We start from the raw sequence: 26,164 nt of genomic DNA on the forward strand, positions 1-26,164 counted from the left end.
ATATCAACTTTAGTTCTAGGTAAAACTAAAGATTTAACTTGGGACCATTATTAGTGTGAATAATTCATTCATTCATTTATTTGCTCATTCATTCATTCAACATATTTTAATTTTAAATTACATTAAATGCTATGAACTGTGCTATAGATGTTATGTATCAAATAACAATAAGAAATACTTTAATTCAAGAATGAGGAAAATAAATGCAAGAATAATGGTATTGTAATACTCACTTTCCCTTCATCTCTTGGGCTATCACTTAAATGTACAACTGGACCTGGATGAGTCTTTGTGGATCTGTTAAATCAATTCAAAACAGTAATTAAAAAATAAACATTAAAACACCTTGCCATTAAAAAATTAGAACAAAGAAATTAAGATTATATTGGAATACATTCCCAATATTCTGGGGTTTAGCTTACATTCATTTGAAGTTGGTTGTTTTTCTTTAAGACTATTTTTCCCTCTCTTACTAACTCCATTAAAGTAGGTGTAACTTTTTAAAAAATCAGCTTTAAGAACATAGATCCACAAAACAATGGGATTCTTTATTATCGCATATGTTTATTGACAGATCTGGTCCTCTGAAAATTTGAAATTGAACTTTTACATGTACAGACAAAGGAAAACTTATACAGCCACAAGGCTGATGATATAAACCTGTTTCAACCAAAGTAAATGCCTGATTTAAAATTTCCTTCTGACATGAAATCTCTGATTTTGCTCCTACAGACTAGTACACAAGTTCCTTTAACTTACCGGAAAGCTCTCTCTAGTGATAGCCAGCATACAGAAAATTGACAAACTAGGGAAACCTAGTTCGCTGGTTATGTCTCATGTATCTGGTTATCCAAGATAATCGATAGCAGATCATTACGAGTCTAAGAGCATATTGTTAAAGGGACCTGTGTTCTGTTAATCTAACTTTAAATTCATTCTACTCTGATATCTGGTATGTTTCTTTTGTATTTCCTACTTTAACTTACATCATTGTTGAATGTGATTATGTCATGCTTAAATATGATAAGGCCTTATATGACCATAGATTTATTATTGCTCAATTTTCCTCATCCTTTCTGACTTAATTGGGCCAGATTAATTCTATTATAATTATACTGAAATAGTTATAACTTCTTAACTACATATGAAATTCATCAAAGATTCTGCACAAAACAATAAAGATTTAAATTTTAAAAACTTTTTGGAATCAGAGAAAAGTGACAAAATAAGTAACTCCAGGTTCCTGACTCTCCAGAGTGACTCAGGAGAATAAATACAAATTTACTAGATATTGTTAGTGGTTTTAACCTAAATTTTCTCATCTAAAAATGGAGATAGTAGTACTGACCCTACTGAACAATTGTGAGGATTAGAATATGCATATAGCACCAAATATAATGCAAAAACATAGTAACTATTCAATAAATAGTATGTATTATGGTTGTTGAAATCATTGGCATAATTGCAAATCAGAGTTATTATTTGCATTCTAGAATATATGCAGGATAAAAGAAACTAAACAAGGCTTCATAAAAAGTGTACAGAGCTTTTTGCAATTATATCATTTACACATAAATGCAGTGTTTTATTACAATATAAATGCCTCTGATAAGGGACAATGTCCTTTAATTATCTTTTGGGAACTAAAAATATCCAACAAACCACAAACTCCTATCTGTCTCTTGAGTTTGATTGCAACAACAAATACCAAAGCGTACTCCATGATAAATTAGTGAACACATAAGGCATTTTACATAGCATTCCGTATCTAAAAAGTCTGGGAAAACCTGAATTAAATAAAGTTAAATATTTTTTTCTCCTATACAAATTCTTAGGGCTATAATATGCAAATAAGCATTGCAAATCTTCAATATTTTCCAAAATTATTGGGCAATAGAATCCTTTTTCATTGATCTTATTAAGGGAATCACTGAAATATATTTTGAGAAACACTAATTAGACCATATGCAAGACTCTTCATTTAGATTCTCAGACTACAAAAACACTCAAGATCAGAAAGTAGTCTAGCATTAAACTTCACTTATTTCTAATGACTTTTTCAGACTATAGAATAAATTTTATTTATTGTAAAAAAAAAAAAAGAGGAAACTTATAAAATACCAAAAGTGAAAAATCGTTCATATTATTTCACTGCCTCAACATAATGACTGACATTTTGATGTATTTTTTTCTGACATTTCCCTGACATTAAACTTCCAAAAACCACCAAGTGTTCCTCACAAAGCTTACAGCTTCAGAAATTGACTTAAAAATAAAAAAGCATCTGTATATTTTGGATTCTGTAATTCCCACAAAAATTACTTCAGATAGAATTATCAATGAACTTAAATTCATGTAATACCCATCTAAATAATACCCATTTTCTAAGTATACCTATTTGTTGTTTCCTCCTCCCATTCACCACAATGGCTTCTTGATAGTGTCCTTTGCAGACATTCTTTCTGTTTCTATATCTTCAATATTGGTATTCTTTTGTATTCTGTCCTAGACTGCCACCTATTCCCATATTAGATGTGGTCATGAATTCAACAGTCCACAGGACCCAGGCAAGTATTGCAAATAAGTTAAATAAGCTGAATAAGAACTGTGCCAAACTGGATAGCACATTACCCACCTACAAAAGGAAAGTTACAGTTAATAACTGACTGCCATGCAAGAATACTGAACTAGGATCATCTAATCATGAATTTTTTTTCATGAAAAGATGGAAATCCAAATTGTATTTCTACTCTACCAATTTTTAAATATTAGAAACTAATAACTCAGAATACATTTAAGTATTCTGATGGCCAAACAAAACATAGCTGTGAGTTAAAATTGACTGACCTCTTTTCTATACATTCTTCATGCGCATCTCATCTATTCTCATAGTTTCAATGGCAATATAAATTCTGATCTCATTACCTTCAGAGCCATATATCCCACTTCCTAGCATTCTTCCACACCAATTTCAGCTGAGTGTCTTATAAACACAACTCAACCTACCTAAAATTGAACTCATTATTTTATTCCCATCCTATTCCATCTCTTGCATTCTTTCACTAACTGGCCCCCTTATCTACACAATTGCTCACACCAAACACCTGGGGGAACTCTTAATTCTTCTCTATTATTCTCACATCTTCCCACAACACCCAAGTTTTGCCTCTTCTAACTATTCCTTTCATATGTCAGCTTATCTCATTCCTAAATTTAAAACCATATTTTTATCAATAATACAATCTTTTCTTACTTCAATCATTTCTCCATATCTGCATTCAGAGTAGACTTCCTAAATGTAAATTTGATCTAGTCAATTCTCTGCTTAAAGGCCTTCAAAATCTAGCTCCTGGCTTTAAAGTCCAAACTTCTCAAACTGTCTCAGAAGGCCTTTCATATTATATACCCTGATTACCTCTTTATCTTTTGCCATCCTCTCCCCCAGCCATCCCAACCAACTAAATTACTTAAAATTTTGGGGCATAGAACAAAAACTCTCCCAAATTCCGTCCTTTAAACCTTCTGTTCCCTCTTCCTGGAACACCCTCACCCTTCTCCCTCAATTCTTGACTAATCTAACTGAAACTCATCCTTCAGATCTCAGCATAGATGGAACTTACTTCACAGATACTCCTCTGAGACCCCATGTCTATATTAGGTGTTCTTCTTATGGAATTGCCACATTATATTTCCAATACATTGCAACTGGGCTTTTACTTAATCTCAACTTTATTAGAGTGGAAGCCCCCAAGAGGACAGAAACTATGTCTTCCTACTTCATAGCTGTTTCCCGTATTTACCATATCATAGTGCTCAATAAATAATTTGAATGAGTGTTATACAAGTCTTACACATATTTTTTAATATTCTTTTAAAATTTTTTTTCAAATTAAAATTTAGTTGTGTGATGGTGGCCAAGACATGGAAACAACCAAAGTGCCCTTCGATAGATGAATGGATAAAGAAGATGTGGTATATACACACAATGGAATACTATTCTGCGATAAGAAAAGATGAAATAGTGCCATTTGCGACAGCATGGATGAATCTTGAGATTATTATGCTAAGCGAAATAAGTCCCACAAAAAAAGTTGAGAACCATATGATTTCACTGATATGTGGGATATAAAACTGAAAGCAACAAAGGAACAAGACAAATAAAGAGACACGTATTATTTAATTCTGGATTTCAGGCTCGAATTTTAATCATATGTAGAAAAAATAGGTTACACTTTTTAAAAAGCTATGGATGCCCTAAAGAAACAGCTATTTTTGTGATATAACCTGAAATATATTTTCCCATAGAAATACTTTCTGTCAGTTTAGTTCTATACCACTATTTTATGAAGTGTTCTACAAATATCACTGTTTGTATGGAAAATGTGTTCCAGTTTCCAAATAATCAATATATATATACACTTTAGGAACACAGATTATTTATAATTTAGGAAATTCCATATAATTTCAATTAGGAGACTTCACTAAAAATAGAAACAAGCTGAAAAGTAAAAAACATTAAATGAAAAGTATTTCAAATAAGGACTTAAAAATAATCTCATATATCTCTTAAAGAAAATTTTGCATTTATCATACTTGGAAAACGTATTATTAAAATTTGTGTCTAAAATTCTATTTGTGAAATTACTTTTTAATTAAATACATATTTTATCATTATCCCATATACTTGATACATCAACAGGAACTAGCATGCATTTTCTTATGTATTTCAAGAGGTAGAGAAGCACTGGAAAGACTCTGGGAGTTTGGAAGTTGGCATTTAAAAATATATCTATCATAATGGAACTATAATTCTATGGAATACAGTTTTGGAAATGTGACCTAAATAAACCAAAAAACAGTCAAGAGGTAATGTTGTCTACTAATAATTTCTTGAGAATATTTGAAGGACGTTTTCAGAGGCATGTACAACTCCATAAAACACTGAATTTATATGAATGGTGGATACTATTCTGATGCCAAATTACATGTGTAAGATCACACTATGAAAAATAAAAGTGCCTTATTTTACTCTTTAATTTCTTCTGTTTACCATCCTTTATAATATACATTTTTAAACTCTTCATTAGTCCTGAAATCATAAAGTGTAGACCATATATACATTTTATACATATAATACATGCATATATATGTGTATATATATATATACATATATATTATATATATGTCCATATATATGAAGTATAAGTCACTATTTCAGGTAGTATTAATTTGAAATCTAAAAAGGACTTGTTAAGTAAATGAATATGGAAACAACATTGCAAAAGTGGTAAAACATTTTATCTGTTTAGATAATAAACTCTTTATGTTAGCATTCAACTGAACACAAATGATACATTTATTATAATTTATATTAATCTTAATTTGTATAAAAGCTCTATAATTGATCTCTCAAGTTTATTTGTGTTTTAGTCAATATCCTATAACAATATTATGAAAACAAGCATTAAGTTTAACCTATTTAATAATTTTATAGGACTAAGATTATAGAGGGAAAAGCCTTTCTCAAATAGCTAAAAAAAAGCCAGTAACTTTTTGGGGGAGACATAATTGTCTATGGGATAAATGTTTTTAAAAATACACATACAGAATGATAAAATATATATGATCAAAATAGCTGATACCAATTATAACTATAATTATAAATGAAAGCTGTAAGTCAATAGTAGTGTGTAACTATCATACCAATTTTTCAGTGACATTGGTCATTTAGTAGCCACTCTGTGGAAAGCACCAAAATAAGCCAAGTATGAAGAAAAAGAAAAGAGCAATGAACAAAGATTCTGCCCTGGAGCAGTTCTTAATCTAATGAGGGGGAAGAATTATCATTAATAAAATACCCATTAGGACATAATACAAATGGAATATTATACAAGAATATAACTAGTAACCACCTACCCTATCAAGTAATACATATGCACATTGAAACACTGGGAACATGGAATAGTAGATTTATTGCAAAGACGAGTCAAACTTCATAAAAACAGGCTGTTTTAATCAGAGTTTCGGGAAAGAATAATTATGTAACTTAGAATGAATATATATATATAAATATATATATGAATATGTATGTGCATGAATATATTATATATATACATATATATATATATATATATATATATATATATATATATATATACATATGAATGAGCCAGCCTTAAGTCAAACATATCTTATCTTATTAAGGACCTAATATGTACAGAGCACAAACATTTATTAAAGAAAAATTGTTTTTCTGATTAATGAGGAAAACTGTGTATATACTACAAATAGATGGCTTGAAATTCCATGAAATTTCACACTTGGGGGCTATCACATTATACATGTGCAGAAATGTAAATATCAATGTCAAAGTCAAAGTGGTAACTGCTATCAACCACATAGCCAAATAGCTGTATACATCACAACATAAAAAATATTAATAAATTGAACCCAGAACAATATGTTAATGAAGCAAGTGATGAATAAGCTACCAGCATTAAAAAATATGTGAACTGATCATGATTATTTTTACATAAAACTAAATGTGGTCACAATTAACTTGCCATTGTTACTGAAAGTGATTATTCTAAGGTTGACTATAAAGAAATGAAATGATTTCCATGTATAACTTTTAGAATGAGCCTTACTATTTTATCATCAAATTGTACATACATAACCCTTAACTATTTACAGTATTTGGAAAATCTAAATTTAGCATATGTTGATACTACAATATCTATTTTTAAAAGCCTTTATGGTTTCAAATTATTTTGGCTGAACTTTCCACTCATATTAATCATAAATTAGCTATAATATTTCAAATAACTCTGCAACTTGACGTATGTTACATAACCATATGAAATATTGAAATCAAATAATGTGATATTCAATTTCAAACTTACAGTTCAATTGCCTTGTTCCACATGATAACATATCCAGAAAGAATGAAAGATTCAATATTTACAATATGTGTATTTCCTCTTTCTGTTCCAACATAGAGCCATTTACTCTGGAAAGGTAGATGACAGTAAGTAATTCTGAAAGAAAGAAAATTACAATTAAAATATCTAAATTTTATGTCTGGTCAGCATTTTATTTTTCTTACACTTATTATGTAGTGATTGCTATATAAACAATAAAATTTACGATATACTCAAGTAACATTTAGTTATTAGTGAGGGTATGGGATAAATAACAATATATCATTAAAACAATGATGATAATAACCACTGTTAAATAAGTATCTAACATAGGCATTAATATATATCATTTCGAATTCTGAAAACAATACTACAAAACAGATTATATACAAGTGTGTGTGTGTACACACACACACACTTTTTTCTTTTACAAAGAGTAAAATGAGGTCAAGAATTTTTATTTTTACTTGCCTAGAACTGAAAGCTAATAAGTCGCAAAACTGAGTTTAAAATCCTTTCTTGTTTGTTTGCAAAATTATCATCTTTCGCCAAGCTACACTGTTTGCCTGTCTTATTCAGTAACATTCAGTTCAAACAGAAATTACATACATTTGAAACATAAATTTCAGAGTTCTCAGAGAGTTTGCAGCTATGTCTATACAGACAGCAAATTATCTATCTACTTTTTATTCAGATGCTTGGCAACTAAGTAGTATAAAGAAAACTTATAAGGTCAGAGATCCACTGTATTATTCCCCCATTATTTTTTGTTCTGTCTTCTTCTTCACAATGGGCTTTCTGACTATCTCTGGGAACCTGCTCTATAGCCAGAGCAACTATGACTCCTATTTATGAAATCTGGGAATTTACCAGAATCTTCTCTTCACGGCATCATCACTCTATCTAGTTTGCCCTACTCATACTCTTTAATCACTCTTAAGAATGAAAATGGGGATAAGTTCACAGTTATCACTTGCCAGAACCTGTTGTTCTGGCACACAATATTTCCTGGAGCTTACTGAGAAAAGGAACTAGTAAATTGTTAGAAGAGCTGGACAGAATTCTGATGCCAGAGAAACAGACCAATATAAAAAAAGAAACAGGAATGTGAATAGTAAATTCCCAACAAAATTCCATTATATAACAGTGAATATTCAGTCCATCAAATTTATATTGTTAGTCTGAGTCACTGAGTTATTATTCAACAGCCTACCTCTCTAAACCAAACTTCATCTATTCTAAAGCATTCTGCTGAAAGCACCATGCATAGTGTATCTAAAAAACTAGAAGCCATGCTATTAAATATGCACTTAGAGTTAATTGACAATTGAATTGAAGTGTAACTAACCTACATGATTGGACAATTCTGATTAAAACCTAAAGTCTAGACTTTCTGTTGCCAAGAAATATTTAATAATGTCCCACAGGAAATAACTTGATGGTCATGTTTCTAGATAATGAAGGACCAATTTTCAATTCAATCTAAGTAGAAAGAAGAAACTCATTTTAAAAGGATTTAAGATCATCCTTTCTGAATCATAGGAAGAGTAGAAAAAACTCTTATTTCATAAAAGTAGACACAAATATAGAAGTTCAGAACATAGAAAATAGAATAAATGTCAATATTACATAGTCATTTCCAAGGTGAAAAAGAAAAGGCTAAAAACTGCCTGATTTTAGTAATGAGACCTGAAGCAAGAGGCAGAATTCCGAGATCGACAGACATTATAGCATAATAAAAATAATGGAATACATGAAGAAGATCCAAACAGGATTAGAACTACTCTTTGAACCAATATCACTTTTTCCTCATTCTGACTGACAAGTATCTAGACCCTTGATGACAAAAGGGTTTCATCTATGTCCAATGTCCAACTGATAAGTAATGGTTAAACAACTAATTAAGAAAGATTCCCAGACTTTATCTGAATCTGATAAAAAAGGGTAATATAAAATAGTTAAGGTGATTGACACAGATGAGGGAGAGGCTGTGATTACACTTGTGCTGTATATTTGATGACCCTAATAAGTGACTAAATTGATACCTTAATAGAACATAACTTATTGTACATAATAGTTATACTTTCATTTGTAATATATTTCTACCAACACCTCCTGCAAGATGAAAATTTTTCAGTTATATGTAAGTCTTTAAAAAATAATCTTGTTCGTACATCGACATTCACTATCATTCTTCTATAGTAAATCATATAAGACATTCATTGTCTTTCACCCACTCATTCATTTATTCAACCTTCACTGAATGTCTTTATAAAAAGCACTGTCCTTTGTTATAACATACCTATTCTTTTTCCCTCAAAAAAAACAAAAAAACATACCACCTAATAGGAGAGATAAAACAAATAGACAAGTAAGAAAAATAAAAGTAAAATTGTTCATTGCTATAAAAAGTTCAAAGGAGAGAGGAATTAATTCCAGTAATGGAAATCAAGGAAAGCTAATGTGGAAAACTGTATTTGAATTTGGCCATTAGAGATCAAATAACTCTGTAATTAGATATATATCACATAGCCATATGAAATAAACAAAATAAATGTGTCTCAAGCTTAAATAATATACAGATCTTTAAAATATTTTTGCTGATCTTCACTTTTGACTTACTTTTATAAATTCTTAGCTTATGTATAAAAAAATTAAATAACATATACATTCCTCATACTTATGGTTCTTATATGCACATAAAATAATAAAAATTAAAGACAAATACAAATTAAAGACAAACAAAACTACAACTAGAATTCAAATTAATGACATTAATTTAGATGACAGATGAATTATTTTACAGAAATACAATAATCTCACAATATGGATATGGTCTGGACTGCACAGATTCTTTTGAATTTGGTGTGTCTATATTTTGGGCTTCTCTTTCACCACTTGCCTCTACTTGAACAGCTTCGAATTCTGTTCCAAAGTATTTCATCACATAATTTTACAACCCTTCAGCATGAATACATAATACATGTGCATAATCCATTTCTGTTATTTCATTAATTGATAACAATTAAAATAACACTACTTGGTTTCAACACAACCATAAATGCAAATTTAAATTCACATATTGGAACCTGTGTGGCAGTATATTTTGTATGGTTTATTCAAATTATTTGGAATGTTTCCATTAGTCTTATTATAAAAATAAAAGTATTACAGTCAAATTACTAGGGAAATCTCATAACCCCAAGAGTATGCTCATTGACTCTACTTTAAGAAACACTGTAACTACATGAGCCAAAAATATATTTTAAAAAGTAAATGGTTTAAAATTACATAACTTATGCTATATAAAATTTGGTGGTATATTTCAACTTTGGAACTTTTTCCCCTAAGTTCTAACAGAGTTCAATTTCAGTCCTATTTTTATCTGGATTCCAGGTGAAATCTCTAGTACAGTCATGACTCTGGCTCTAGTCCCTTCTCTAATAGTTATAATTATGTTGCATAACCTGGTAACACTAAGAATCAGTTGCATAATGATTCTAGATATTAAATATTAAATATATTAAAGATTAAAAATATTTAAGATATTAAAGAATCATTTTAGATATTAAAAATACAAATGCCAGAGATGACAATTCAGTAGTTCTGAGGTAATTTCTAGCATACTATTTTATAACTCTTGCTGGTGGTTTTTATACACAACCACAGTTGAGAACCATTAAATTATAGTAACATCAAGAAATCCAAAACACTAATTCAAAAAGATACATGCACCACTATGTTCACTGCGGCATTATTTACAATAACCGAGATACAGAAGCAACCTAAGCGTCCACTGATAATCAAATTGATAAAGAAGATATAGTACATATATACAATGGAATATTACTCAGCCATAAAAAAATTGAAACCTTACCATTTGCAACAACATAGATGAACCTAGAGGGTATTATGCTAAGTGAAGTAAGTCAGACAGAGAAAGACAAATACCATATGGTTTCACTTGTATGTGGAATCGTACAAACAAAATAAATAAACAAAACAAAAATAAACTCATAGATACAGAGAACAAATTGGTGGTTGCCAGGTTTGGGTGGGGGATGGGGGGGTGGTTGGAGGGATGGGCGAAAAGGATTAAAAAGTACAAATTACCAGTTTCTAAAAGCAGTCACAGAGGTATAAAGCATAGCATAGGAAATATAGTTAATAATATTGTAATAACTATATATGGTGTCAGATGGGTACTAGACTTATCAGGGTGATCACTGCATAAGATATATAAATGTCTAATTATTATGTTGTACACCTGAAACTGATATTATATCACATGTCAAATGCAATTGAAAAATAAATTTTTAGAAAAGAAGAATAAAAGAACCATTAAATTATAGCAACAATTCTTAATCTTTGGTACAAATAAGTATCTCATTAAAATACGTATTACCCGAATCCAGGTACACATTGTGACACCATGGATCTGGGATGGGACTTATGATTGATATTTTAACAAAAATCCTCAATACTTGTTATTCAAAATGAAGTCCATAGACCAGGAACATGGACCTTACCTGAGAGCTTAGTAGAAATTCAGAATCTCAGGCTCTACCCCAGAATCAGAAACACCACTTTACGAAGAACCTCCAGGTGAGTCATATACACGTTAAAGTTTAGGAAGCAGTTCTCTAGGTGTTTCTGATACAGATAATCTATGAATTACATTTTAAGAAACACTGTTCTATGGTTGAATGACTGCTGCTTACTTTATTTACTCTCAAGATTCAGAATAAGAACCTAAATTACTAAATTAGTAGTAGGGATAAAGCCTTACAACTATGTAGTCCCTCAAAAACAGCTAATGATAATTACATAACAAAAGAACCACAACAACAGCCAGATAAAGGGACAGATAGCTACTCTAAGATTCCCTCAGCATCTTAAGTCAAAGACTGATATTTAGGAATTTTAGTGGAAAAACTCAAATCACAGAAAAGATAAAGAATTAAAATTTCTTTAAGGAAAGAATGTAATAATTTTGGACAACTTGTACCTAGCTAGAACCTAAATACAAGAGGAAAAATTAAACAGATAAGTGAACATTTAGATGAATTTCAGTCATAGTCTTAATGGGCTTTAAATCAGCTAACCAGGCAGTAAAAAACTCTCTCGATTCTGTTGTGTATAATTAGTTGGAAAACTATCAAACATAAGTCAAATTTAAAAAATAAGTCTAAGCTCTGCAGTTCCATAAGGAATAACATCGTGATTTCTAACAAATGTAATTCTGAGAAGCTCATTCTCATTTTCCTACAGCAAAATAAATAACATTTTCTACCTTCATTTAAATTCATAGAATATTTTAATTTCTGAACTAGAGAATTGAGTTAGTGGAGGCCATGTGGAGGGCAAAAACAGGCACTGGTCTCCTTGGGGTGATAAAAATTGAAGTATAGTGGGGAGCCATAATCCCACCCTACCAAGCAGTAATAAGTGCCTTTACCTATCCCAGGTGTTAGCAAGAACAACTAGGGCAACTGAACTTCTACTCCCACTTGTTAGTATCAAGATGACATCTATCCTTCCCCTGCCAGAGCAATGTAAAAACAACCCAACAAAAACAGAAGGCTTAAATAAGACCTAGGGTATCATAACATAATATCTCAAATGTCTACTTTTAATTTAAAAAATAACTAAGCATACCAAGAAATAGGAAAAATCTCCATTTGATTTTGAAAAGACAATAGATACCAACACCAAGATAATACAGATATTGTAATTCACTGATACATATTTAATAGAAACTATCATAAAAATACAACAAGCAATTATGAATAAAATGAAATGAAAAATAGAAAGTCTCAGCAAAGAAACAGGAGATAAAAAAGAACCAAATGCAAATTTTACTACTGAAAAATACAATAAAGGACATTTAAAACCTATGTTATACATAGGTATATTCTCAACAGCAGTATGGAGGGGACAGAAGAGTCAGTTAACTCAAAGATGTAACAATATAAATTATCCAATACAAAAAACAAATGAAAACAGATGTAGAAAAAAGCCAGAGACTCATAAACCTGTGGGACAAAAACAAACCTAATAGATCTAACAGTCATGTTATCAGGGTCCCAGAAGGGAAAAAAAAAGAGGAAGGGACTGAAAAAGTAGTCAAAGAAATAATGTCTAAAAACTTTCCAGATTTGGCAAAAGACAAACAAAAATATTCAAGCTGCTGAGAAAAACCAAACAGGATAAACCCAAAGAAATAAAAACAACACAGAGCATACCCAAACATCTGAAAACTAAAAACAATTAAAAAAAGAAAACATCTTGAAAGCAACAAGAGAGAAATAATACCTTTACTACAGGAGGAAAAAAATTCAATGATATCAGATTTCTCATCAGAAAACAGGAGGCCAGAAGGAAGTAGAACACTATTAAAGTGCTTAAAGAAAAGAACCCTCAACCCAAAATTCTATATCTACCAACAATATCCCTCAGGAATAAAGGAAAAATCATGACATTATTAGGTGAAGGAATACTAAAAATTTGTCACTGAAAGACCAACTCTAACAGACGAGTTAAAGGGAATTCACTAAACAAAGAGCAAACGATAAAAGAAGGAATTTTTGAGTATCAAGTATGAAGAAAAACCAACAGAGAAAATAATAATGTGAGTAAATAGAACATATTTTCCTTCCCCTCTTAAGTTTCCTAAATTACGTTTGATAGTTGAAGCAAAAATTTTAACACAGTCTGACATCTTCTAAATAAACAGAGAGGAAAATATAAATAAGGGAAGTAAAGAAAGGAAAGCTCTCTATATTTCGTTCAAACTGGGAAAATGCAACACCAGTAGACTGCAATACATTATCTATATATAATGAAATGTCTACAGCAACCACTAAAGAAGAGATACATTAAAAAATAAACTATACATAAATCAAAATGGAATTCTAAAAAGAAAATATTCAATTAAACCACAGGAAGAAAAAAACAAATAAATGAAAAGTAGAACAAGCAGAAAACAAATAATAAAATGAGAACTTAAGCCCTAACATATGAATAAGTACATAAAATATAAGCAAAATACACAGATTGGGAGAGTGAATTAAAAAACATTACCTAACTATGCACTGTCTACAAGAAACTCATTTTGAATATACTGAGCATGAGCATATACTTCGGCACGAGTAGGCTGAAAGTAACAGGAAAGACAAAAATATATCATACAAACATTAATGCAATGAAAGCAGGACTGGCTATATTAATATCAAATTTTAAAAACTTCATAAGAGGGGAGGAGAGTGATAGTAGAGGAAAAAGGGGGTCAAATATATGGTGATAGAAGGGAACTGACTCTGGGTGGTGAACACACAATGAAATATATATACGATGTATTATAGAACTGTACCCTTGATACCTACACAATTTTACTAACCAGCATCACACCAATAAATTTAATAAAAATTTTTAAAACTTCAGAGAAAAGAAAATGATGAGTGACAGAGAGAGACATTATGTAATGATAAAAAGTTCAATCCACCAAGGAGACGGCAATTCTAAATGTGCATGCACCAAACAACAGGTTGCAAATATGTGAAGCAAAAACTGATAGAACTAAAAGAAGAAAAAGAAAATCCATGATTCTCGTAGATTTCAACACGTCTCCAGCAAATCAGTAAGGACACAGAAGGACCGACCCATCACAACCATTAACCAACAGAAACTAATCAACATTTATAGAACAAACTGGCAAACAACAACAAAATAGACATTCTTTTCTAGCATCCACAAAACTTATATGTAGATGACAGCCTGAGCTAAAAAACAAGCCTCACCAAATTTAAAATAATTCAAATCATGTACAATGTGTTCTCTGAACACAATGGAATCAAACTAGAGATCAATAAAAGAAACATAATAGGAAAAATCTACAAATACTTGGAACTAAGCAATATACTTCTAATTGATGGGTTTAAGAAGTGATCACAAGGGAATTCAAAAAATATACTGAATTGAATGACATTGTAAATATAATAAATCAAAATTTGTGAAATACAGCTAAACCAATGCCAAGAGAGAATTCATACCACTAAAATACATTAGAAAGTGGTATGAATATATACCACATAAAGAAGATGTGGTGTATGTACACAATGGAATACTATTCTGCCATAAGAAAAGATGAAATCGTGTCATTTGTGTTGTGTCATTGGAATTAACCCCTGATCGTTCACAAAAGGTGAAAAGAATTCACAGAATCAGCCTGAAATGAGGAGAACAAGGACATAAGTTTATTCAAGAAGAAAGAAGTGGCCTAGATGTTGCTGGGGCAGAGGACGGCACCTAACTTTAAGTTAGCTTTTTCTTACATAGGAAAGTGTAGGTAAATTTCCTTATAGCAGGAGTTGTGACGTATAGACTGAGGTCATTTGATTGACATATGTTGGTTATATAACTAGTGGCTTTCAGGGCAAGCCTTACTGTTTATTCCATTCTAACTGCATTATAATTTGGCTAGAGTCTAAGGCTAAATTTTCAAAACTGAATGGTTACCAAAAAATACAACAGAAAGGCCTAACAAACTGAAAATCAATTACTTTTACTGGACCCATGAGAGAATTGAAGTTCCAGGACAAAGTACAACCCAAAATATCTAAATAAAAAGTTTTTTCGGAAAACCAAAAATCAAGGGAGACAAAATCAGGACACTAAAGAAATTTGAAGCAGAACACCACAGAGAAAAAAAACAAAAAAACTCTGTTATAATAAGTACAAATAATTTAAGGTATGTATATCATAGCCTACATATTGAATTTTACTTGAAAACCATATAAAACAAATCTATGCTTTCCCCAATACTACACAATTTATGATCAGTGATAGCAAGGAGTGTTAATAAGACTAAAATGTAAATGTTTGAATTTATTCATTTTTCAGATCATGCATTACAGAAATCTAGTTTCTCTTCCATTTAGGTATAAAATCAGATTTGAAAGGAAGCCAAGGATCATCCACCAGAAGCAGCTGGAATATCAAAACCTATTTCTCAACAATCTAAAGCTGGTTGCTGTTTTCAAAGATTGTAAGACCAAAGGCTGAAGGTGCCCTAATTAAAAAAAGAGGGCCGGCCCGGTGGCTCAGGCGGTTAGAGCTTCGTGCTCCTAACTCCGAAGGCTGCCGGTTCGATTCCCACATGGGCCAGTGGGCTCTCAACCACAAGATTGCCAGTTCAATTCCTCGAGTCCCACAAGGGATGGTGGGCCCTGTCCCCTGCAACTAAGATTGAACACGGCACCTTGAGCTGAGCTGCCTCCTGGATGGCTCAGTTGTTGGTTGGAGCGCGGGCTCTCAACCACAAGGTTGCCAGTTCAATTCCTCGACTCCCGCAAGGGATGGTGGGCAGTGCCCCCTGCAACTAGCAACGACAACTGGACCTGGAGCTGAGCTGTACCCTCCACAACTAAAGCTGAAAGAACAACAACTTGAAGCTGAACAGAACCCTCCACAACTAAGATTGAAAGGACAACTTGACTTGGAGAAAAGTCCTGGAAGTGCACACTGTTCCCCAATAAAGTCCTGTTAGAAAAAAAAAAGAAAAAGAAAAAACTAAACTAAAATTTACAGCATAAACTATAATATAAATATAAATATACATACATATATGGCATACGCATAAGGATATATAGAAATATACATAATTAAATGGCTAATTTAAGAGGATTTAGGGTTCCAAAAGGTGCTTGGTTAAATTTTCCTTTACAGACCCAATTCTCTCATTCACCATACTTTCCCCTCCACAATAAATTGTGATAGTTAATGAATACTCTCTGGTCAAGAAAGTTAATAATTATTCTCAAATTCAAAATAATGAATTTCTTTTTCAAAAAGATTTATGTCATATTTTTGTCACATTAAAGTAATGTTACAATGTAACATTAAAATAGGCAATGTTTGCAAAATTTAAATCAAATTTAAATTCCTATGATTAAAATTTGTGCAAAATCTGTCAGCTTGTAATTTATTTTGCTGCCAGTTAAATCCACCACAATTGAAATAACAAAAATCATAAGTGGAAATCATCACTATCAATCATTTCTTCCCCCGAAAAGGGCCATAAAAGGGATCAGAACGTTTCCTTCAACATTCCAATGGTGGTGGAGAGGAAACCATTCTGTCCATCTACACTAAAGTGTAGGGTCCAATCTATTCAAACCATTGAAACAAACAAAATATCAGGAAGGCAATCTGAGTAGGTAATATTTTTAGTGTTAAAGTAACAGGAATAATATAACAACTTTTGAGTGATCTTTAAATTTAATATTCTGGAATTTCTGCTACATTATATTAAAATGTAAATAATATAACCAAAATTAGATCTAATCTACAGAAAAAAATCATATCTAGTTTTAGCAAATATCTAAAATACAAATATCCTCATCTCAAAAAATACTGGATACAATAAAAATTTCCAAGGATGATGAAGTCTAAAATACTCATGAATACCACTGAGAATATTGAGAGTTAATAACCTAAATAATATAGTATGCATATGAAAAGGAAAAGGAAAAGCTTCAGATACAAAAGGATGTCTGTTTAGCTGCCATCCTTTTTTCTCACTATACCTACACAAAGAGGTTTACTTAATTAAGCATTGTCCACATACTGATGATTTTTTATAAACTATTTCCATTCAACAAAATAAAATGAATGTTATTTTGAGCTCTCAGAAATGACTACCTATCTCTATTATCCACCTACCTCAATTTGAATAGTACTCACTAATCTGTGTAAATTTTCTTCTCAAAACATCAAATTTTCTTTCATGAATATCAAATTTTCCTGTGATGGCCATTCCCATTCACTGCAAATAGTGTGATTGTTCCCCAAATAATAAACAAATATCAGAATATTTTATAGTTAAAGTACAGAGACAGATAATAAAATACAATTTTACTTCATCTCGAGGTGTATTATCAATTAAGTGGATGTGTGCTACGTTCTAGGCCTCGTTGAATCCAACATTAGGAACATTAACATTTAGTACAATTCCTTACAAATAAAGTCAATAACTTTTCCTATATCCATTCATGTAATTTTCTCTTTTGGATTACTAATATTTCATTCTAAAATGAGAAATCTGGAAGAGAGATCCAAGATGGCAGAATAAATAAACACTGTGTTTGCCTCATCCCGTGAACACATCAAACTTAAAACCAAATAATAGAACAATTAACCTGGAGAACCATTTGAAGTCTAGCTGAACAGAAGTTTTATAACAAGATATAAAGAAGCCACATCAAGACTGGTAGGAGGAATGGAGACGCAAAATGGGCTGGCCACAAACATCTGTGTGGTGCTTAAAAATAGCGAGGGGTATCTAGGCAATGAAGGTTCACCCTGGAGGAGAGGGATCTGAGCCCCACAACAAGTTCCCCAGCCCGGAGTACTGGTACTGGGAAGACGAGCCACCACAATAACTGGCTGTGAAAAACAGTGGGGATCCTAACCATCCAGGTGGGATAAAAGGCTGCAGGAAAACCAGACATCCTCTTAAAGGCCCACGCATAGACTCACTTGCTCACAGGCACTCACCCTGAGCTCCAGCAGAGGAACAGTGACCAAGGGGGCATCAGAGGCACACGGGGGGAGAAAAATAGTTGTGTGCTATGGGGCAAGGATTGGATAAACAATTGCCATTTTCCTGTGTGGAGTCCTTTTCCTTTGCAGCTAGCAGGTGTATGCCATTTTTCCTGTGTTGAACTCACCCCCCACAGTCCAACTCTGAATCTGAATTGGTCTGGTGAGCTCCACTTGCTCCACTCTGGTGACTCACTGAGACCCCACCACACCCAATTCTATACCTTACAAGGATTTGTCAGCCACTGAACCTTACAGGAGCTGGCAGCAGGCCTCAGAGTGTCCTGGCTTTTTCAGAGGTATCTGTGACCTGGTACTGGTGACAGCCATCCTTGGTTAACAACGTGGCCCCTGCTATGAAACTCCAGGTCCAGCCCAGGCTACAACTACCTGTGGATCACTCTGTAGCTCCTAGTAGGTGGTCCCTGGCTGCTTACAGGCAGGGGATGACCTTGGTCTTCACCTAAGCCCCTCTCAAGGGGCCCCAGAATCAACATACTTGGAGGTTGGCTAGAGACCACAGCAGAGCACTGCCCAATTAGCCCCACAAGTGGCACACCCAAAGAACAGTCTCAACAGGCACAAGAGCCCACTGGGGCGAATCCCACTTAGAGGGGTAAGACCCCCTCACAGCAGCTTATAAGCTGTGGATATGGCCAAACCCCACAGCCAGTCAGTATGAGGATCAATCACACCCACTGACATCTCAGTAGAAATCGAGGCTCAACGATGACAGGAGGGAACACACAACCCACACAAGAGACACTCCTGGAGCACCCAGCACAGGTGACCAGGGAGGCTGTGCCACTGGGCCCAACAGGACACCTAGTACATAAAGCCACCAGCAATACTAGGAGATATAGTAGATCTACCTATTACATAGAAACAAACACAGAGAGGCAGCCAAAATAAGGAAACAAAGAAATACATCTCAAATGAAAGAACAGGAGAAAATTGCAGAAAAAGAACTAAACAAGATGAAGGCAAGCAACCTACCAGAAACAGAGTTTAAAACAGTGGTTATAAGGATGCTCAAGGGACTTAGTGAGAACTTCAACAAAGAGATAACAAGCAGAAAATAGAACATAGAAACCATAAAAAAGTACCAGTCAGAAATGAAGAATATAATAACTGAAATGAAGAATGCACTAGAAGGAATCACCAGCAGATGAGATGAAGCAGAGGATCGGATCAGCAATTTGGAAGACAAGGTAGCAGAAAACACCCAATCAGAGCAACAAAAAGAAAAAAGAATCCAAAAAAAGAGGATAGTTTAAAAGACCTCTGGGACAACATCAAGTGTAACAATTTCACATCATAGGGGTACCAGAAGGAGAACAGAGAGAGCAAGGAACTGAAAGTCTATTTGAAGAAATAATGATGGAAAACTTCTTTAACCTGGCAAAGAAAATGAATATTCAACACCAGGAAGTGCTGAGAGTCACAAACACGATGAACTGAAACAGGCTCACACCAAGACACGTCATAATTAAAACGCAAAAGTTTAAAGACAAAGAGCGAATCCTAAAAGCAGCAAGAGAAAGGCAACTAATTACTTACAAGGGGGCTCCCATAAGGTTGTCAGCTGATTTCTCAACAGAAACTCTGCGGGCCAGTAGGGATTGGCACAAAATAGTCAACGTGATGAAAAGCAAGGACCTACAACCAAGAGTACTCTACCCAGTAAGGTAATCATTTAAAATTGAAAGAGAGATAAAGAGCTTCCCAGACAAGAAAAAGCTAAAGGAGTTCATCACAACTAAACCAGTATTAAAAGGAATGTTAGGAGGACTTCTTTAAGACAAAAAGAAAAAAAAAGATAAAAAATATGAATAACAAAATGGCAATAATTACATATCAACAATTACTTTCAATGTAAATGGGCTAAATGCTCCAATCAAAAGACATTGGGTGGCTGAGTGCATAAGAAAACAAAACCGTGCATTTGCTGCCTATAAAAGATTCACTTCAGATCAACAGACACACAGACTGAAAGTAAAGGAATGGGGAAAAATATTTCATGAAAATGAAAACAAACAAGCAAAAGTTGCGGTAGTAATACAGGTAACCCCCGTATAACATAGCACTTCTATAACACAATTTCACTCTAACATGGTTCGAGATTTGGGGAAACCCTTGTACAACACAGCATCCTAGAACACAGTTTCACTCTAACACAGTTTGAGAATTAGAGAAATCCCTGAACAACACAGAGCATAATAAGAACTTTTAAGAGCAAAAAATATCTCATTTGAAATTGGGGAAATCTCAAACAATACGGAACATAATATATTAGTGATGACAAAGAAAACATTATTTGATACATATTAATGTTATAGTTTTGGTGAAAATTGTTTTAATAAAGGTATTTCTCTTAATTATAAAAACATAATAGTATGGTTTTTTAATTTTTGGAACCCAACCCCCTTTTTTGTACTAGTTCTTTTCATATAACACGGATTCACATAACACAGAATTTTTAGGAACTTAACAACCACGTTATACAGGTGTTACCTGTACTTATATAAGACAAAATTGACTTTAAAACAAAGGCTATAAGAGACAAAGAAGGACCCAGTAATCCCACTTCTAGGTATTTATCTGAAGAAACCCAAAACGCTACTTCAAAGGGAAATGGGCATCTATGCATGCATTGTAGCATTATTTACAATAGCCAAGGTAGGGAGGAAACCATATGTCCCTGAATGGATGAATGGATAGAGTAGGTGGTACATATATACAATGGAATATTGCTAGGCCATAGGAGGGAATGGGTTCTTACCATCTGCAGGGGCATGGATGGACCTGGAAGATATTGTGCTAAGTGGAGTATGTCAGACAGATAAAGACAGATACAATGTGATTTTGCTTATATGTGGAATCTAAAGAACAAAATAAACAAATAAAACAGAAACAAACTCATAGATACAGAGAACATTTTGAAGGTTGCCAGATGAGAGTGGGATTGAGGGGGTGAGTGAAAAGGGGGAAGAGATTAAGAAGCACATATTGGTTGTTATAGTCATGCGGGATAGCATAAGAAATATAGTCAGTGATATTGCAATAACTATGTATCAGATGGGTACTAGTTTTGTTGGGGTGATAGATGGGAGGGTGGTTGGCCAGAAGGGTGATATGATAAAAACTATGCATAGTGCCAGGTGGGTACTAGCGTGGTCAGGGTGATCACTTCTTAAATTATACAAATGTCTAACCACTATATGCTGTACACCTGAAATTAATATAAAATAATGTTGAATGTCAACTGTAATTGAAAAATAATAAAAGGAGGAGAGTTGAAAGGGAATAAGAGGTCCAAATTTCCAGATATAAAACAAATAAATCATAGGGGTGTAATACACACCATAGGGAACATAGTCAATAATGTTGTGATACCGTGGTATGTTGTCAGATGGTTGCTGGACTTATCATGGTGATCACTCCGTAAGGGCTATAAATGTTGAATAACTATGGTGTATACCTGAAACTGATATAATCTTCTGTGTTAGCTATATTTTTTAATAAAAATCTTCTATAAAATAAAATAGGGATATGAATCTGAGTCAAATGACCACTTTAAACATTAACCGTGGATATGCAGTGTTCCTCAGCAGTTAGTACCAACATTTTTGTCTATCTAAACCTTTGCCTCAGTATTTTTTTATGTAAAAAAATATTTAAGCAAAAGGATGAAAGTGTAGAAAGTAACTGCTATGATTAAAAGGTATAGAAATATGTTATTATTTACTTGACTGTTAAATTTTACGTCAGGGTTTTCAACATCCTGTCCTAGGGAAAAGAACACATCATTGCTAAAGAGCTGGTTTATAACAAGGAGAACAAAAATGTTAGAAATTCCCCATTAGTAGCTGGCTAAATCTACATCAATTATGAATTTTCTGGGAAAACAAATTATAAAAACAAGCATAAACATTAAATTATTTCTAGCTGTTAAGACTATTTTAAAAAGTCTTTCAAAAAAAACAGAGGTTGGGGAAGGGGAGAATGGGGAATCACTGCTGATGGATATGGAATTTTTTTGGAGGAGGGAAGGGAGGATGAAAATGTTTTAGAATTAGGGAGTGGTGATAGCTGCCCAACCTTGTCAATATACTAAAAATTACTGAATTGTATACTTTAAAAGAGTGAATTTTATAGCATGTGAATTATACCTCAAATTTTTAATAACAGAAATTTTAAAAAGTTAATCCAAAACTTGCTCAGGAAGTAAGTTTCTTAAGAAACTACATTAAGAAATTTTTTAACTCATCCATTCTTACCGTTCTCTGTTAAATTTAAGAGAATGAAGAATAGCTGGCCTTTTTTGTCTAAGGTTCCACAAATGAAGTGTATCATCTGAACTTGCACTGACCAAAGCACCCTGGAACAAAAAGAAGACAATTTAAGCAAGTGATTTACTTAATTTAGGGGTTTTTGTGAAACAAAAACAAGCTAAATTACTGAATTTTTCCCTGCTTGAAGTTATTTGTACCTATGTAACCTAGAAATTTAAGGAAGGTCTACTGCACAACTTCAATCAGGAAGGCTAAGAATTGTGGAGTAGAAGAAGCAAGTAAACTATAGCATACAGATTGGTCAGGATGACTAGCACAAGGAATATGCATATACCATAGAGAGGAATAATTATTGTAAGCATCACTGTGACGATTGAAATATTTCTGCATTTTCTTTGGGGAAAACTTGGTTTAGTCTTTTTGTTTCTACTATTCATACATATGTTAATACCACATAGTAGCTTTACAGAGAAGCAAATATCCAACACAGTTTTAAAATCCAATCTGGTCATATAAAAATTCTCCATTTCTAAGAATTTTCTATATGCTGTAGTTGGAGAATATATATTCTTCCTAAAAAGTTTATCTAGTATGATTTAATTTGTTTTTATAGTTCAAGAAGCTTCATCTATGATACAGAAAATATCTATAATAAAAAAAAAACATTTCTCCAACTAGAACTCAGTATAACTTCAAAAATAATACTGAGATTCTTTTTATATGAAACCTCCAAATACAACAGGATGTTTTCTATTTCTAAATATAGCAGGCACTACATGGACAGATAACTAGCTGCCATATATGACTCCAGAGAGAGAGAGAGAGAGAGAGAGACATACATACATATATATAATCATATATGTATGCTTAAACTATTTATTTCACTGAATTCAGTAATATCATCTTGAACTACGTCAGAACTTTTACCATTATAAGTTTCCTAGCTAAAAATGTCAATGCTTGCCCTTAATCAGAGGCTGAAGCTACTCTAGAGTATCAAGTGTATTCTGTAAAAGTGATCTTGCAGAATCATGGTTAACCTAAAATTATTTTCATATCTTGCAAAGTACTGTCACAAGTAACTTTTCATAGGGTATAACATCAATCACAAATATCAAAATGATTATCCCATTTAGATGCTATGAAGAACTATATTGAAATTCCCAGAATTTATTTTTTCTGTAGGAATTAAAGGAGAAAAGAAGATAGGAATCTAAATGCTCTTCCATAACAATTCCTAAGACAAAAATACTCATGTATCCTATGATGATTCTCTTTATATTCTGTACCTGTGGTTTTAGTCTCAAAGAAGAATGGCTTTTAAAAAAATCAATCACAATCAGAATACATCCATTTTAAAATCTTTAAAAATTTATAACTTGTATATTTGTATATAATTACAAAAATAAAAAAATAAACATGTTCAAAGAGGTATACATTGATATATACACTCTAACATGAACTCACAGATAATTACATTGCATGCAATAAATGTAGTCTATACATGCCTTGAGGATTTTCATTTTTGTTTGCTTATTTTATTTGTAAACTACTCCCAAATGTCTCTTATATACAAATTACAAAATTATTAGGACCGCTTGGAAGTGCTTAATGAGCTACAATTATTTTTGATATATAGGATACTGATCTCATTTCTCTGGAAAGTGGAAATTCACTTGGGATAGGGTGAGGATAAAATGTGGTACATGAAATTAATAAAGCATTCTCCACAGTAAATAGTTATTTGCCATACAAAAGACATAATATGCCAAAGGCAATGGAATTAAAATAAAGCAATATATGTCAATAATATTTTAGAGTAATAGCTGAATACATCTAGGGAGTAAGTAATACTATTCTATGACAAAACTAGGAGGTAACTTATCATTGGAGGGAAGTGAACAGGATCACTGAGCAGAACAGCGCCAACAGAGATATAAGACACATGAGAGTAAGCACATCAGTGTGGTGTCTAGGACTCATTTACAAAAACAAAGTGAATCTACAAGAAGCACTACAAAAGAAGATCTATGAAAAGATTAAAAATTGTGAAGACAAATACCACTCATGAGGTCAGAAACCGGGAAGTTTAGAAAAAGGTACAGAACTTGAGTGTGAGGTACATAAAGGTGAGTAGTTTGGGATAAACAATGTAAACAGTGACAGGATGTTGAAGGCTTGTCTTTATACATTCTTAGTTATGCAACACAGAGGCAAACTTAGGGCCTTGAAGACAATTCTCAGAGGATACGACCCAGAGGAAACACTGGGAAACAATTTATGCCTGCCAGTACACATCCATGCATAAAGCAAAAGACAGATCTTTCATCTAGGAGCTACAGAGTAACAGTGAGACTTCAAAAAGATTGTCATACTAGATACTAATGACTAGTTATTACAATAAAATGTTTTAAAGATGTTTCCCTTTTCTTGCTTATCTCTCTCTCCTGTTTTGGTATCTTATAGCCAGAATCCCTACAAGGTAAAATATGCTAGGTTTGTCAATAAAGAGAATCTCACAGCCTTCTGAGAAAGATTTTAAGCCAAGAGAAGTAAAAAATAGACATCTGTCAATATCACAAATTTTTCACGCCTCAGAAATCTCTGACACAAAGTTACATGAACCACTTCATTCATGCTTATGATTATAAATTTTTACAGAGGTATATACACAAATATATGGAGACATGGAATAAAATGTGGAGATATGTTGTTACCATAAGAAAGCAACCAGTGGTACCTAATTTTTTTCCCTCAAGCCACTGAGTTTACTCTGCTAAGTACCTTAGCAGATTTTGTATGGCACAAACTCTTAAAGAATTTTTGCACTGACTGTCTCACTTAATATAAAAGAGCTCTAGAAGGCTCAAGGATCTACTATAAAAATCTGAGTAAAGAAGGCATTAAAGTAGCCTTCGACTAATGGAAGATCTTCAACCTTTCTGAACTTTATAAATACATACATTTTCTTTAGGGAGTGCCTCATCACCATAGGTCTATAAAAATAATGATAGGGTTGGCAGCCAACTGTCATAATAGCTATGGGCACATAAATAAACACAAATGCATACATATACCAACGAGTCCATATTATATACAGAAAAAAGAGCCCATAGGTAAATAAGTGAAAAGATTATTTCATGGAATAAAGACAAAACATGAAGTTAGCATTATAAAGGTTAAGTTGGTGGGAGAAGAGTGTGTAGAAAGAAAGTTTAATGGTCAGGCAAGCAATCAAAGAATTTTAGTAATTTTTTTAAAAAATTTAAATAATCTATAAATTATGCTACACAGTCACAATAGCAGGATCTTCTAATACATACACACATTTTCTTTTGAAATTTAGTA

At 32.7% G+C, this 26,164-nt stretch overlaps 1 protein-coding gene across 14 annotated transcripts in view; it reads right to left on the reverse strand.

Annotated features, from left to right (window-relative positions):
• Positions 1-26,164, reverse strand: part of STXBP5L (syntaxin binding protein 5L) — a 228,643-nt gene that overhangs the window by 163,304 nt on the left and 39,175 nt on the right. For all 14 annotated transcript variants that reach the window (XM_074331359.2, XM_019729631.3, XM_074331367.2 and 11 more), the window contains exons 5-7: positions 22,802-22,902; positions 6,903-7,037; positions 234-297 (exon numbers count right to left, since the gene is read on the reverse strand). In XM_074331359.2, the coding sequence (XP_074187460.2) occupies positions 234-297; positions 6,903-7,037; positions 22,802-22,902 (300 nt within the window). The remainder of the gene's footprint in view (positions 1-233; positions 298-6,902; positions 7,038-22,801; positions 22,903-26,164) is intronic.

This window comes from Rhinolophus sinicus, chromosome 17, assembly GCF_057876585.1.
Source record: "Rhinolophus sinicus isolate RSI-liver-muscle chromosome 17, RSI-T2T, whole genome shotgun sequence".
Lineage (NCBI taxonomy): Eukaryota > Metazoa > Chordata > Mammalia > Chiroptera > Rhinolophidae > Rhinolophus > Rhinolophus sinicus.